Genomic DNA, 15711 nt, shown 5'->3' with positions numbered 1-15711 from the left:
TATTCTCACAGATACTGCTGGATGTTCTGATTAGTGTATGACTTCTGATCTAGCAAGTCGCACCTTGATTACTGAGCAGGAAAAAATAATTGGGTTTGTATGTATTTGTTCTTTGTCTCCTGAAGCTCAGGTAGTTTACTGAGCTATGTTGTAGCTTCTTTTAGTCTCTATCAAGGGCTTTGGATGCTTCCTCCTCCACAGTACCAGCAACTGTAAATGATGAGTGACAAATGTTAACACAGTTCTGCAGCATCACTCATGGCCATTTCCACCAGGGCTGGTTTTCAAGGTCAGTCATGTGAAACAGCAGATACTCACATGCAAGCTGCATGTCTTCATATATGAAGTACATTCTTTTGTGCATCTCAGACTTTTCAATACTCCCCACACTCTGCTTGCTGCAGCATGCAGAGGAGCCGGATCTAAGATGTTTTGTGGAAGCACTTCAGAGCATATCTTAATGACTATAAAAAGTTACCCTTGAAAATAAAACAATTTTAGATACAATGGAGCAGTGTAGCTTTTCAACCTCTTCTTTTTCCTCTGTTGTAAAGCAGATGCTAAATTGCTTTCTGTATTGCTTATTATGGAGACAGACATCAAGTCAAGTTTCAGTCAGGAGGAGTTTTTTAGGAATAAGTTAGAAACTTTTGAAAATAAATATTTACAAAAAAAATGTTTACAGTCTTCACTACCAACAGCATAAACTTGCCACTCTAATAAGCCCTTTCATATTCCTTCTCTTTTCTGCAAAATACTTGTCTTTCTTCCACACACAACTGTATGTGCTGTGTGAACATTTTAATAAGGGTTTTCAGAAACAAAAACACATTCTCTTTCAAACTGAAACTTCCCTTTTAGACATCTGAAGCAGAAATAGTGCATTGAATAACAATAACCTTAACTTCCTTGGCACGTTTTTTTTGGTTTTGTGTCGCAAAAAGTTGTCACGACTACAGCAGTCTGGAAGTTCCACACTTCTCTTTACAAAGAAACTCTTCCTTCTATGGTTTTAGCCTCCAGATGAATATTAACGTTTGAAATTACTTCAGGGAGAATTGAATAACAGCAAGGCAAAATAGTTGTCCACAATTTTTCAGTTTTATAGATGCTGTCATTTTTGCAGGATGTGGGACTGAAAACAACCATTCTGTTTTCCTGATAGGTATACAAAGTGATTGAATTCTATGTACCTGTATTAATCTTGAAGATTCAACTGTGTTTGATGCTGTTCTTTACTTCTTAATCTTCAAAACATTAAAAAGGTGGTTGAAGCCATCTGTCTTCAGACAGAGAGATGAGCCCATTCTAAGCCCCCCTTTGAAAACGTGAGGCTTTCTAGAACCCCGTTCACCTGTTTGCCATAGTGATGACAAACGCCAAAGAAGTTACTTTTTGTCCCGACCCAAACATGTACAGAAGTTAGACCCTTTACATATGAAAGTGACATCTCCAGGTTATATTGTGAATGGTAAATTCACCTTAGCTCTCTTGCTACCGTTACCCACCAAAGACTCATGATAACAATTACGTTTGAGTATCTGTTAAAAGTTGGTACTTTCACTAGTGTTGAGGACAAAAAGAAACTGGGTGTACTAAAAGCTGGTAACCATCAAAGTCAAAACTTTTAGAAGTTGCCACTTTATGGTACATGAGAATACCAGAGTTTCTATCTGCCTCTTCATTTGTAATAGGAGGTTTTAGTGATAACTGTCAGAACAGCTATCTTTCACTATTTTCATGATTTCTGTATTTTCCCGTCTTTCTTGCAGTCAGCTGTGTGGTAGTTTTGTTTGTGCAGGGAATGAGACACCCCATTCAGGTGGAAGGCTGCAAGTGCAGAGCTAGCATAGTTTTCTAATAGGTACAAAGTTGACTTAGGCTTTGTTGCAGTGTGTCGTTTCCCTGAATCTTTGTGTATAGACCGAGTGAAATAGGAGCGGTGTTAGAAAGCCGCTGATAGGTTCGTTGCTAGGTGAAGGCACTTGCATTCTTTGCGTGTGACTACATTTTGCATGGAATAGATGCCCGCCTTTCATACACCTTTGGAAATTCTCTGAAAGTACAAACAAGCTCTAGATACTATATAAATAATTATTTAATATTTATTTGCCAATATAAATTCCTAAATCCCATGCAGGCTGTTCTTGCACTTGCTTGTCAATGTGGCTTGTGAAACAAGTTTGAGAAAACGATGATTTTTCTGTACTGCATTGTCAAAGCCACAGAGCAAGAAAAAGCAGTTCTTCCTATCATCTCCCCCACACAGACTGAGCTGCAGTAAATCAGACATAAAGGACTTCAGAGCATATATAGATCTTTGTCTCAAACACAAGATACTGGTTTGATTTGTCTGTTGTGAAAATCAGACTAGAAAAGTTACAACAGATCTCGGCATATCAGAATAAAGAAGTAAGAGAAATGAGAGTCTGCAGTAAATAATTAGAGGCAAATCAGGCAAATGGCAATGTTTCAAAGTTGTAATGTAGAAAATAGAAGATTGTGTGAAAAGTAATATATTGGTCCTCTTTAAAAAATGTGGCTATAAAATATATTCTGCAAACAAGGAAGTTATCCTTTTTCTTAAATTCAGAAGCTGAACATGCTGTCCTTGTGAACCAAACACTTTCAGTAAAGAACATTATAAGGGTGACCATCTATTAGTGTTGCTTAGACTCCTAATTGCTGTATTATGCACTAGAATCCATTTTTTGTTTGAGGAAGATGTATACAGCATCAGCCTTACAAATTGACCTGCATGTCTGTATTTTAGGGGAAGGCAAATTATGAAAAGCTGATGCGTGATGAGAAGTTTTCCATGTTCGACAAAGAATCAGCCATAAATTGGGCTTGATAGGGAAGGTACCTAGCACTCTTGACAGAGTTCTGTTAACACACCTGTTAATCAGTGAAGCCTAATGCTAAAGCAGAAAAGAGGCAGAGAAATACAGTTTGTCAGAAAAATCACATAGGCAAAGCATCTTTTTTCTGTGAAGTGTATTTACCAGATGGTCTTCAGCCATTTGGAAGAAGAAGGCTTTTGGGTCTTCTCATCTGCTAGGGAAAAAAAGGAGTGTAGCAAATTTACAAAATAGAATGTATTTCAGAAACAACTGTATCAAGAAAAAAATAAGGCAGGGCTTTTTAGGTTTTTTGGTGTTTGGGGGGGGGTTTGGTGCGTTTTTTGGAGGGAGTTGGGGGCTTTTGTTTGTTTGGTTTTTGGTTTTGTTGTTGTTGTTGAGTTTGGGGGGTTTTTTTTGTCTTGTGACCATATCCAAATCTTTGAAATCTGTCATCTTTTCTCTCTTACATATCCTTTGGTGGCAGCTGAAATCTCTATATGGATATGGCCACCAGTGCACATGACAGTCCAGGTGATTTTGAAGCACTACCTTTGAAAACAAGAAAAGATACAGGCTTATTGGATTAATTTCTTTCCCTGTCCGTCTGTATCCTTCCATGCAGTTGCATGTTCGGATGTAGACTGTGGAGATTCCCTCTGCTGCTGCTAAATCTCATTCTGCTGCAAGCATGCTCATGTATTGTGTCTGTATTAAGCACAAATACATGGCAGGTTAGAATGGTATTCCTGGTTTACAGTGTATATCAAATACTGCAGTCTCCTATAAAATATAATGAAAAAACAGAATTAAAATGTTTACATTGCCCTTTCCTACTTGAAGTGGTGAAAATAACCAGGTGGTCCCCAAAAATAACAATGAATAATAGTGCTGAATTTTTTGTGATGCAGATTTGATTTTTAACCATAATTACCTTGACATTAAAAGGAAAAATATCCAATACACATTTATTTCTATTACTTTTGTACATATCTTGATCTGACTAATAGTTGTTTGATACTGACTATTTCTGTGAGGAAGGAATAAATGTACCAGTGTTCTCTATCCTTAAATATAAATATACATTGTGAGTGATAAATCTCACTCATGAGATACTTACCAGGACAATAAATTATGACAGAGGTTTTTTCTATCATTTTTACTTATGCTTTAATGTAGACTAAATTATCTTGTTTGTTCATCTAGGTAAAGTGTTCATGCTAATGCACTTAAACTCCCAGTACAAGTTTAAAAAATACAGCATCTGAATATCTTACTCACATGCATGGGCAACATTCCTTCACAATAAGGTCCTTGGGGAAAAATAAAAGAAACAAGTAGCCAAAATGAACTCATATTTTTGAGCTAGAGAACAGTGATGATTTTATTACATCCTGATGCTTATGATTGACTCAACATGGAAATAGAAAGTAGAAATGCAAAAAACTAATTAGGTTCTTTTGTCCATTCCCTAAGGAACCTTCTACTGAAGGGGATAAAATGATCTTAAACTTCTCATCCATCATCAAAATTGATTCTGCATTACAAGTTGATATGAAGAACCCAGTCCAACAAGTCAATTACTTAAGATTTTTGTTTTGGAAATGTTAGATGCAGCATGTTTTTTACAAAAAAAAAAAATCTGTATGTGTTAGTCTTTCCAAGCTCAGATGAGCTATTTAGAATGAGTGATTAATAGGTATTCATATTTCCATGATGCAAATCATGCTTATTGAGAAGAATGCACAAAATAGAAACAAAAGCAGCTTTCTTAGTGGAAAACACTGATTCAGCAACTGAAACTTACTGTTGGACTGCTTTCACAAAGACAGTTCGGTTTGAACCATGGTCTCAAGCCTCCTGGAATAAGCCTTCAGTCAGAGCTGTGACCCTCGGGCAGAGAGCCAATACCTCGTTGCTGTTCCATCTGAATGTGTTTATACCTGTATCTCAGGTTCCCAAATGAGTCACCTATCATTCTTCCAAGATGCTTGACTGTAATTAAACAATTAAAATGTCTGTAGTACATAGAGAGAAAGAAGGTCCCTGTGTGAGTGAGACCTACTTCTCTGTAGCCGGTACACTCCACCAGAAAATACATCAAGGCCCCTAGTTACAATTGCATTATTTAAAGCTTTTCTGTTTCATAGAAGAAAAAACTGAAGCACACTCCCTGCAAGCCACTGTCCAGCAGTGCTGTCTTAAAAGCTGCAAGGTAAAGATTCAAGGCTCTGGCATTATTCAGGTATCCCACATAACTCTCACTAGGGAATTTTTAAGCCCCAGGACCGTTACATGTAATTCAGAATTTGAAAGATATTGGATTTACCCAGTCTGAGAAAATGTTAATGAGAGGAACGGACCATTTAACATCTCTGCTGTGGGGCAAGCAAATTTTATGAAAGAAAGAGTTACTCTGTTATACTGGATGAATGACATTAAACTACAACTACACTGTTTTGATGGGGTGGGTTTGGGTTTTTTTGTTGTTTTTTCCTGCAGTTAAGGTCAGAAAAAGCAGCTTTCTTGAGTGGCATAAGGGTACATATGAGCATTAGGACAGTAGTACTATGTACACATATGTACACAGCTTTTATTGCATTCAGCTTTGTCTCATCTCAGGCTAACTGTTTAAATCTGGACAATTTCTGATGCTGCCAGTTCCTCTGTTACCAGTCAGCAGTATTTCTGTGAGTAGTCAAAAGGTGTTGTGGAAATGTGCTATTTATTCTTTGGGAAACCATATGACATTTTCATTTTTTTTCGTTCAAATAGAACAAACTGAGCTTGTATTGGAAATCTAGCCGTGGAGAAATGTCAATCAATAAGTGTGTAACACTTTATTAGATGGAAACTTAGCTGGCAGCATTAGCTGTAGTATTATAAAAATGTCTTAAATAGCACCTGTCAAGAGTGGTCTGTGGTCTCAGACTTTAAAATAAGTGGAGCAATGACTTGTTTCTGAACATGGTGGAAATACTAACATGGAACAGGAACATGTAAGATTTTTCAGGAATGTAGAAGCGGTCGTGTTGTGGTTGCTGTATATTGTACCAAGACTGTTCAGTTCATTCAAACTCTACCTTGCTTCTCTTGTCTTTCAAGGTGTGTTTGGCTTCTTGTAACTGTGAGGGGCATGAACACCTTTTGTGTATTCATGGGCATTTAATAAGTGATGCACTTGTGCTACAGTGGAGCTCCAGTCCTGGACTGGGATTTCTACATGGTACCATAATGCAGACAAAATAATGCATTGAGATGGGCACTGTTCCAGCCCAGTTAAACCTGTATCAATAAAGAAAAGAAAATGCCATATGATATTCCAGAGAATAAATACCACATTCCCCCATCTGACTAGCCACAGAATCGCTGCAGAATAGGATCAGAGGAAATGCCAGCAAGAGAAATGATCCAGCCCTAGCCTACAATTGATGTGTATGTGAATATACACACAATTAGAAAATACGCATTTTCAAACTAATTATCTAGTTTTATGAAATGAGCAATTTTAAAGAAGAAAATCTCTGGAGTTTTGTCATTGCTCAAAGGATATGTATTTTTAAGTATCGCTATATTAAACCGGGAGTTCCGAATGGTGTTCTGCGTTAGTGGCTTTTTATTTTAGCTATCTGTGAAACACTTGCATTTTTTCATAAAACAGTGGGACTCTGGCTCTCCACTACTGTACATTGTAAATAGCAGTGGTTTTATTTTCTTTTTATTTTTGGAAATAGATGGAGAATTTACAGGTCAGTCTTACCCTCTTCTTATTCCTGTGAGAGGTCTAGTGCTGACTCCTTAAATATAGGAGTAGGTGGTATAGAAAGCCAGCCAAAGCACTGGTCAGTCTCGTGGGAGCTATACATAAAATTTCCACATGCTCCTCAGTCACTTAGTAATCTAAGCCTTGTTGAAAGCTAATGGGACTTGAAAGCACTTTGAACATTTCATTTTGTGAAAGCCAATTTTCACATACAGCAGTGTGCAGGCAGCAGGGCTGGCTGACTGGCTAGCTTGATGCAGGTAGGATTCAGTTTGTGCTTGAAAATCAGCCAATTACTATTCACTGTGCTATCCCTTGGCTGGTAATGAGAGAAAGCTGTGTTTTTCCAGAGAAAAGGATACAGTAGAAAGCCTCTGTGTTGCCAGTAGCTGCACTGGGCAGGATTTGTCCCAATAAAGCATTTCAGCTTGCTTTATAAGCAGCGCTTTCCGGAAATGTCAAGCTAACAGGATTCAGTCAGATCTGTTTTTTATTGACAATCCATCTAAGTAAGGAAATAATGAAAAGCACATTTTAAATTCGTATCTCCATCCTGATTAACTCACTTGAGTATAGCTGAGGTGACTTACTGTGGAACAATGTTGCTGCATACTGTTTTCTTGGGGCATTGTAAGGTGGTATCATTGCAAAAGGCCAAAAGAAGAAATGGGAGACTGGCTGCAACTCAGATATATTTGATATGCATGGTATGTTCTGAAGCCTGGGTTAAAACTAGTGTTAGGAGAAAACAAACAATTTTATTTCCTTGTCAATTAAGTTCTAGTAGAATTTTTGCTTACAAAATGATACCTTTTCTTACCTATGAGTTCATTACTGCCTCTGCAAGCAAGTGGCTTCTCTCTTTGCCATCTCTGAATCTACTACAATGGAAGAATTGTTAAAATAAGGTCTAAGACTGGGGCAGAGTATTTTGCCATACCTCACATGAGAGTAGCATAGCCTCAGGCTTCCTTGCTGGTCTAATATACCTATAGGGAACCAGCCTTGTTGGTAAGTCATCCACAACTTTGTTCATTTATATTTTTTCCAAGGCAAGAGACGTTTGCAGGAAGATTTTATCAGGAAATCCAGAATAGCTGTATAATTACAATATAGCCCTGCTGAAGATTATGTAATAATTAATACTTATGAGGCTGAAGTTAGAAAGTGCTTTTCAAATGTCATCACACTCAACATTGGAATTAAATATGAATTCAAATGAAATAACGGGATAAAAGCAAAAACCTTTTTTCAGCTCATTACAGGGGTTTTATTTATTTCATTGAGATTCTTTAGTGCATAAAATGTGTATGACAGCTAGAAACTAGCAATTAATAAATAACACTGAAGCATTAGTGGCCAAGTTTTGCCAGTACAAATGTCTGTTGCTTTTTAGTGTGCTAACTGTTACAGTGATAGGCCTGGAGGAGACTACAGTAAAAGTGGACAGGTGAGTGGCACTGGGGTACCTTTTACCCTCAGTGCTGTTGTAGTTCCTGGAACAGACTTGGGAGGACTTTATTAAAGCATTTAGAAGACCTCCAGGCTATGTGACCTCATTATTTTCTTGAGACCTAAAAACACAAAAGACTGATCTGTATGCATTTTGATAGCTAGTGGTGAGCATTAGGCCCATATGGTATAGTTGATACCTTGACTACAGCTCTATTTCAGATACCAAAATTCTTCATATAATAGGAACACACATACTGTGCCTATGAAAATGCTCTTGCATAAACCTTTACAGTTAATTTAAGTGTATATGTTACAGTAGAAAACAAATGTCTAAACCTATTTTGAGAGAGAAAAGACTGCATGATCTTTGCCTGAGTTTTTGAAGTTTTTACAGCAGAGTTTTGTTCTGGACTTCATGGAGGCATTAAACCCTTAAGAACTTCTGGAAGCATGAATGAAAGTTCAATGCATGCTACCATAACTATTCAACAAGCATATGGTGAAGACTGCTCCTGACAAATCAGATTATCAGCAATTGAGCAGATCTTCAAAGTACCTTCCACTCAGAAACCAGCTAATTTGGGAAGGTGAAGATGATTCAGCAACAGCTGTACTGCTGTGTGGCCATGGAATTATAAAAAAATACTGAAGCAGCAGTTTATCTTGCGAGTTGTCTAAGTCAGCACAACTGGGATCTGTACCTTTTCTTTATAGTAAGCTGACTGTTTTAGGTAGAAAGATGAAGATAGGTTACTTTAGGAAAACTAGAATTCAATCTTAAGACTTCTTAGCCTACACCTGGTCGCCTAAGGAGGTGTCCAGTTTTGCAAAGCTGCTGACCCGCAGTGAGCTTCCCATGAGGTAATTGGGAAACTAACAGAACTGAACAGTCATGAAAACTTGGTCACATAATGATGCACCTGCAAATTCCTGTTGGTAAAATCTTGGGCACATTCCCTTATTGAGTAGGGAAAAAATGTATTCCAGTTACGAGAGATGTTCCCTTGCCTGCAGTCAGAGATATTTATAGTGTAAAGTGACTATTAGCTGCAGTTTATTACATACCTTTTTCTGAAGGGGTTTGCCTCCAAATTCTACTATGGTTAAAAGAGAAAATAACGTGCTTATGGATTATCAGATCTCTGGACTGGCAGTGCAAGTTTGAAATTTTGCTTCCTCCTGTGAAATAAGTTATCCTACTAACAGCTACATCTATCCCAAGAGGTTTATTAGGAAAACAAGAGTTCTTGTACATTTCAATCTACTAGCTTGTTATCTCCTCTCCCAATATTTTATTCCACTCTGGTTTTATGCTTTTGAGTGTGTTTTAGACCATTTCTGCTACATACTGGGTTTGGGGGTTTTTGACACTGTAGTTGCAAAGGGAATCATTGCTTTTGGGCTTTTGTTGTGATTGTTGTTGCCATGCAGCCATATCTCTGAGTAAGAAAACACTCACTGTATCTCAAGTTCATTTTGAAGGGAACATACATAGTAAAAGAATGAGGGCTAAAATGCAGCTCCTTCTGAGCAGGCATGTTAGCTTAGTGTCTCTCAGTAGTCAAGCTGTAGGCAGTCACAGCAGCAAGCAGCAGTAAAAAGTGGAGGCAGTTATCATTGCTACCAGAAACTGCCGTAACCAGTAGATGAAGGGACCATTTTATAATCACCTCCTCATGTGGTGTGGTTGTGTCTACTCACTGTAAGGGGTATTTTTGCGCTCTTTTCAAGATGGAATTTAACTGCTGCAGGTATAAGTCTTGCATCTTGTCAGTCCCCTGCCTCGATCAGCACATATTTATGGCTCCCACTGCCCATGCACTGTCCCTGGGGAACCTTTGGAGCTTAAGGGTATGTGTTCATTTTCTGCACATTTCTAGCTTTAATATCTATTACTGAGCTTGGTCTCAGGTGGACCAAATGTTAGCTTGTGGATTTGACATTCTATGCTAGAAAAATATTTTAGAAGCTATTTGTTCCTTGTCTAAGCTGCTTGCTTTTCTAGAAATTGAAAAATGACCCATAGATTTAAAAGTCCTGTGTGAGTAAGTGCTGTGTATGCTTCAGGATTCAGGCTTTACTTGTTTATTTGTGTGCTTGCTTTATTCCTTACATCTGAATGTGTTTTCCTATATTCTGGGCTAGTTCATCACATTCAAATTGATCACATACCCCAGTAGCAATACCAGTTGTTAGAAGTGGGTCTCACAATAGCAAGCAGAAATAGAGGCTCTAGAAAACTCTGGTTACAAAAGCAGCTTTAAGGAGTCTAAACCATTCTTAAAAGCTGTGTGATGTTCCATTTCCTAATATGATTTTGTTCCCAGAGCAGCAACTAACTACTGCTGGTAGTAGAACCAATGGTTGTAATATATACAACCAATCGTTTCTGTTGAGTTTTTCAATAATACATTTAATTAGCTAGGGCTTTGGAGGGTTGATTTCTTTTTCTTATTTTCCTTTGCTTTTCATCTTCTGGTTGCAGTATGTTGCTGATCTCTTTTTTTCACAGCAGAGATCTCTGATACCAAGTACTGTATTGTGGAGCTAATGGGGTGCGCTGCAGGCTTTCTGTCGGGTCGCACAGTACCTTCTCTTCAGACCTTCTCCTCCTGCAAGGGGGCAACTGCTGAGAATAACCTTTCTGCCTATTGTGCACACATCTGTTAAATTGATGCTTAGAACAATTATAGGCTCTTTTTCCCCCTACCACAAGTCTCTGGAATCAAATTGTTCCATTCTTCAGGACAATAAATCCCACAACCCTACCTAGCCTCTAATGCTTTTCAATTCTTGCTGGAGACAAGTAATAATTTATTCATATGCCAGAAAATACTTTTTAAAATGCCAAGAAGAAAAGAAAAATGGGGTATAGAAAAATTACTTTCTGTGACTTTAAGGTAGGTTTTGGGGTGGGGTTTTTTCTTTTGGTGTCCTGAAGGTGAAAGAGGTTTGGAGGCTACATGTAAGAATTGGAGTGGAAAAGCAAGAAAGCGTGTGAGAATATAAAAGGAGAGTAGGAAATCCTGTCAAGCATTTCTAATTATGATTGTCTTATTTAGATAGTAAGATTGAGAAGAGCATACTCTGCACTGCAGAATAGGACATTTCTTCTAGAAGTACACTTGGAATCAAGCTTGAAAGACTTGTCATAGGTCAGCTCTTTCTCTAGCCTGCAAAAAGCCATTACTTTCCCTAAAGATTTTCCTTATAATTTATTATCTTTTTTTCTTTATAGAGAATGAAAAATTCAAAATCTACAGGCATATAGTAGTGTTTAGGATCTCTTCCCAGTTGTAATTTGAGATTTCTGGATTTGAAATGTAGAAATCTTTAAATCACAACACAAATTGTAGTCTGTAGGGAAAGAAAAATCAAGATTAAATTGTTGCAGGTTTTCCCAGAGCTGTCAAAAAGAAATGACTCTTTCAGTGTAGGGCCCAACTGTCTTTTATCTCAAGTGAATCTGTGGGAAAGAAAACTGAATTAATACATAAAGAAACTTGGTACATCGCACCTCAGTTCCTCAAGGATTCTGGCTTCTTGCAAGGGGGTGAGACCTGTGTAGACAGAAGATCTTTTCTTACCTCTCCTGCAGCATTACCAAAAATACACTCAGATTAAATTTCTTGAAACATCGCACAGTCCCATGGAGACAATGCAGTGGAGCCATCTAGATTTTCCCCATTAAACCAGGATTCTTGAAGCAATAGTGGTGTTACTTTTTTGTCCTTGATCAAGCGTAATGTTAATAATGTGTCATGAACTTGAAGACTTCTTCCAGGACACTACTCTGTGGAAAACCACATTTCCCTCATCCTACTTTTAGCTAAGCTCCTTGAAAGATAACAGCAGTAGTAATTTAGCTATATACTTGTTTCAGATTTGAGAGGAAGGAAGAAGCTATACAGAGATAGTATTTTCCTACAGTGAGTAGAATACTCTGCATCCTTCTATCAGTAGGAGAGGCTGGCACAAAACTTTTCCAGTGCTGTCATGACTTTAATTGCCAAAGAATTAACATTGAATCCTAGAATATTAAAACAGAAACAAGCTAAACTTTCACTATAATATATACTAATTATATTACTGTGACATTCAAAATTACACTTGGGCCATGACTGTATTACATATCCAGGACACTCAGGTAGAAGTAAAATACTTGGTGTAAATTTCCATATGATGGAGAGCGATTAAACTTTTGTTGTAATTCAGAATGAAATCTCACAAGAATATCACCTGTTCTGTGCTGTTAATTAAAAGAAGAAAAGGAAGGTGTTCAGTTTTGCAGCTTGAATTTAGTAATTTCAGAAACTGTAGTTTTAGATTCTGCTGTTAATTCTATTCTTAAGACCTTCTGACATTTCTCGTGTTCTAACAGTCAGAGCTTCCTGTTGTTTTAAATGGTTTTTCTCCTGTTACATGAGCAACGAAAGCAATTCAAGGAAACCTGTAAGGATACCAAAACCATAACGAAACCTATGAAACTCATAATATATACGTCATTTTTAAAGACAGATAAAATAAGAGGCAGAATGTGTAGCTTCTTTAAATGTAAATAAATACAAATTTTTAAAAATTCAAGGGTTCTAGTCTATTACCATCCTTTCTCTTAAATTTCAGATTTAAGTAAGTTACATCATAACTCTGATGTTATCTGCCTAGTGAGTTGGTTTTGGCTTGCTTATAGTATCATAGAGTCACAAAGTCACAGAATGGTTTGGGATGGAAAGGATCTTTAAATACCATCTGGTCCAAGCCCTCTGCCATGACAATATAGTAATAATATGTTACTACTGTTTTCTACTAAATACTTGATTTCACAGTGAAGATTTTATTTTCAAACAGAGCTCAAAGAACCGAAACATGGGTGCCAAACTGCTCACATCTGTCAATGTATGGTTTTGTAATGCTTGAAGAGTGTTGGCTTCTTTGCTAGAGGAACATTTAGGCCAATGCATTATCCATTTGTTCTCCAATTAGCTGATTTAAGTCATTCCTCTAAATAAGCCCCTAATTGTTTACTGCAGTGTGACAGTTCAGTAATGGATTCAGTATGGATGTTAAGCTTATAGTTTATATTGTTTACTTTATTGGCTCAGTGATTTTAAAGCACTGGTTTAAAATTGGGGTGGCACACTGAGCATTATGGGTAAGACTGTCGGCTACAAACAGACAGGACCAGGTACACACAAAGAGATGTGTTTTTTCTCAACATTTTACATTTCTATAGCACTTCCTGTGAGCTGGTACCCAGCTTCAGCATGATGCTGGAGGCAGCCCTGTGTGTTCATGAACAGAAGCACACAGGTTGTTGGGGAAAACACTGCAGAGGACACACTCCCATGGCATGTCAGGTTTCTTTGCTGCTTTCCCCACTGTTTTGCAAAGTGATATACTGCAGCAAAAAAACTGTAACTTCTGTCTCACTTCAGGAACTACAATTCAGGAGCTGAGCTAATTTGATGGATAGTGTATACTAGGAAAAATATTAGAAACTAGGAAAGGCCACATAGTCCATTGAGGCTCATTTCATTCCAAATACACCTTCCCTAGGTTATCATCCAATTGCTAAAAGAAAGAGTGATGTTATCCATTTTTTATAATTCCACTTCTGGGTGTTATGGAGATAAATACCTAAGTGCTGGAGAACTAACTTTCTTTCAGAACACTATTTCAGGAGGAAAATACTTAAATGCAGATAGGTAGGATGACAGGAAAGAAATTGACCGACCCTAAATGAAAAATATGATGATAGTGATATGAATATATGTGTATAGTCACAGTTTCACAAAGTTCCCCAGAGACAAGCTTCCAATCATGAGACTTTCAGATGGTAACCTTTCATTTGATTTATTGTTTCAGGACCAATGCAGGAGACAATATATGACTTCTGGAGAATGGTATGGCATGAAAACACAGCCAGCATAATCATGGTTACTAATCTCGTAGAAGTGGGAAGGGTAAGTGATTTTTGTACTTAAAAAAATGAAAGACATCCAAGGTGTTTGCTTTTTGAAATTAAATAACAGACCAACAAGGTGCTTACATACTAACTGTAGCACATAAAATATGTATGACTGCCTGTGCTGAGAGGTTCATTATCAATTATTTTTAAACATGCCTTGGATGCTTGGCTTTGATAACATTAGCACAATGAAAAAGTGACTGATAAAGCTGCATTCTGTACAGCAGAGCCTGCAAAGACTGACAAAGAGGGGAGGTATCATATCTTTCTTTGTACATATCTCAGATATATGATTTCTCTTAAGAAAATCAGTGAATTTGTTGCAGAACAAGGTACGGAATCATCTCTATTTTTTTAAGGGAGACTAAGGGGGAGTCATTCTGAAACAGATGTCTGAGAAATGTAGTTAAACTATGAAATTGCTTCTTGGTATGTTTGTCTAAATCGATCTGGTTTGTTTGGCTTTTCCTTCCTGTAAGCCTTCTGGACTAAAACAGAAAAAATTACACATTTGTGCACTGTTCCTTGATCAGGAGGTTATGTTCGGGTAAAGGAAAGTTTGAGTTCCCTGATTGATACTGTGTACTTCTCTTTCTTAGCTTGATAACTTCTGAAGTAGGCCTCCTACTCTAGTCTTTATGGCTAATTTTGTTTTCAACAAGTATTGAATTGAACCTTTTTCTTTGTTCCTCACAACTGTCAATAACCGAGTCTTTTCATTTACTGTTTTGTCTGTACACTGCTGTCTTAGGTCTCATCTGGGATGTTTTTTTCAAGAAAATTTGCTTGGGAATTTGGCATATAGCTTTCATTTGGTATGAAAAAACCCCCACTGCTTTTATGGGAACTACTGCAATTACTGTAAATCGAAGTGTTGAAATAAGAAGTCAAATGCACACATCCCAGTTTGAGCAGCACGGTTTTAAGAGATGTTTTAATTTCACACTGGTGGAGTGTCTGATAGCCCCTCTGCCCTGTGGCATTTGCATTAGGAGAGAGAGAGCACTGTTTATGTGGTGTGAGTTAAAGTTCTTTTTAGCAAGTCCAGTTTTGCAATCTCAGTTTATTCTGCCGTACGTCCTTTGTGAACTGCTAATATAAATCCTAACATGTAGATATCTGTGTGCTCAAGCCTGCTAACAGATCAGGTGCCAGTACTATTTTTAGATATAAAAAAGATGGAGATTGTGACTGCAATTAACACCTGCTGCAGGAACACATGTACAACTAATTGCAGAGGCAAAGAGGGATCATGGAGACCACTTTAAAAATGCAGTCCCTTGAGTGAGAAAGAAGGTAGAAATAGCTGGATGGTCACGTATCAATTCAAAACGGATGGATTTGTAAGAGTAGGAAGCTCTCCAGCAAACCTCTTTGTTAAAGCTTTATGCACATTCATAAGTACCCAAGCGAACAACTTAAAAAGGGATGTTTTCAGGGTATGAATAAACAAGCCTGAGAGCAAAAACAGCATTCTGCATCAAACCACATACTGTTTTCCCAAAGTCAGTATTTGGAAGCACCAATTAGAGTGAACTGTCGGATGTCAGCAAGGGAGACACCAGTCTTGATGCCAGTGTTGGCAGCCTCCGCTCACAGCATTTAGGTGCACAGCACATTCCCACAGCAGTAAGTAATGGTTTGTGCCACCATGGAGATTTCTTCAGGGTGCAAGAGTCCTAGTG

General features: G+C 37.7%; 1 protein-coding gene across 11 annotated transcripts in view; it reads left to right on the top strand.

The window, feature by feature from the left end:
• The window catches only part of PTPRM (protein tyrosine phosphatase receptor type M), a 453496-nt gene that overhangs the window by 404454 nt on the left and 33331 nt on the right, over positions 1 to 15711 (top strand). For all 11 annotated transcript variants that reach the window (XM_039549187.1, XM_039549181.1, XM_039549179.1 and 8 more), the window contains one exon: positions 13924 to 14021. In XM_039549187.1, the coding sequence (XP_039405121.1) occupies positions 13924 to 14021 (98 nt within the window). The remainder of the gene's footprint in view (positions 1 to 13923; positions 14022 to 15711) is intronic.

The sequence above is a fragment of the Corvus cornix genome, chromosome 2, assembly GCF_000738735.6.
Source record: "Corvus cornix cornix isolate S_Up_H32 chromosome 2, ASM73873v5, whole genome shotgun sequence".
NCBI classification, from domain to species: domain Eukaryota; kingdom Metazoa; phylum Chordata; class Aves; order Passeriformes; family Corvidae; genus Corvus; species Corvus cornix.
The sequence above is the reverse complement of the archived record's forward strand: the minus strand, read 5'-3'. Positions and strand labels throughout refer to the sequence as shown.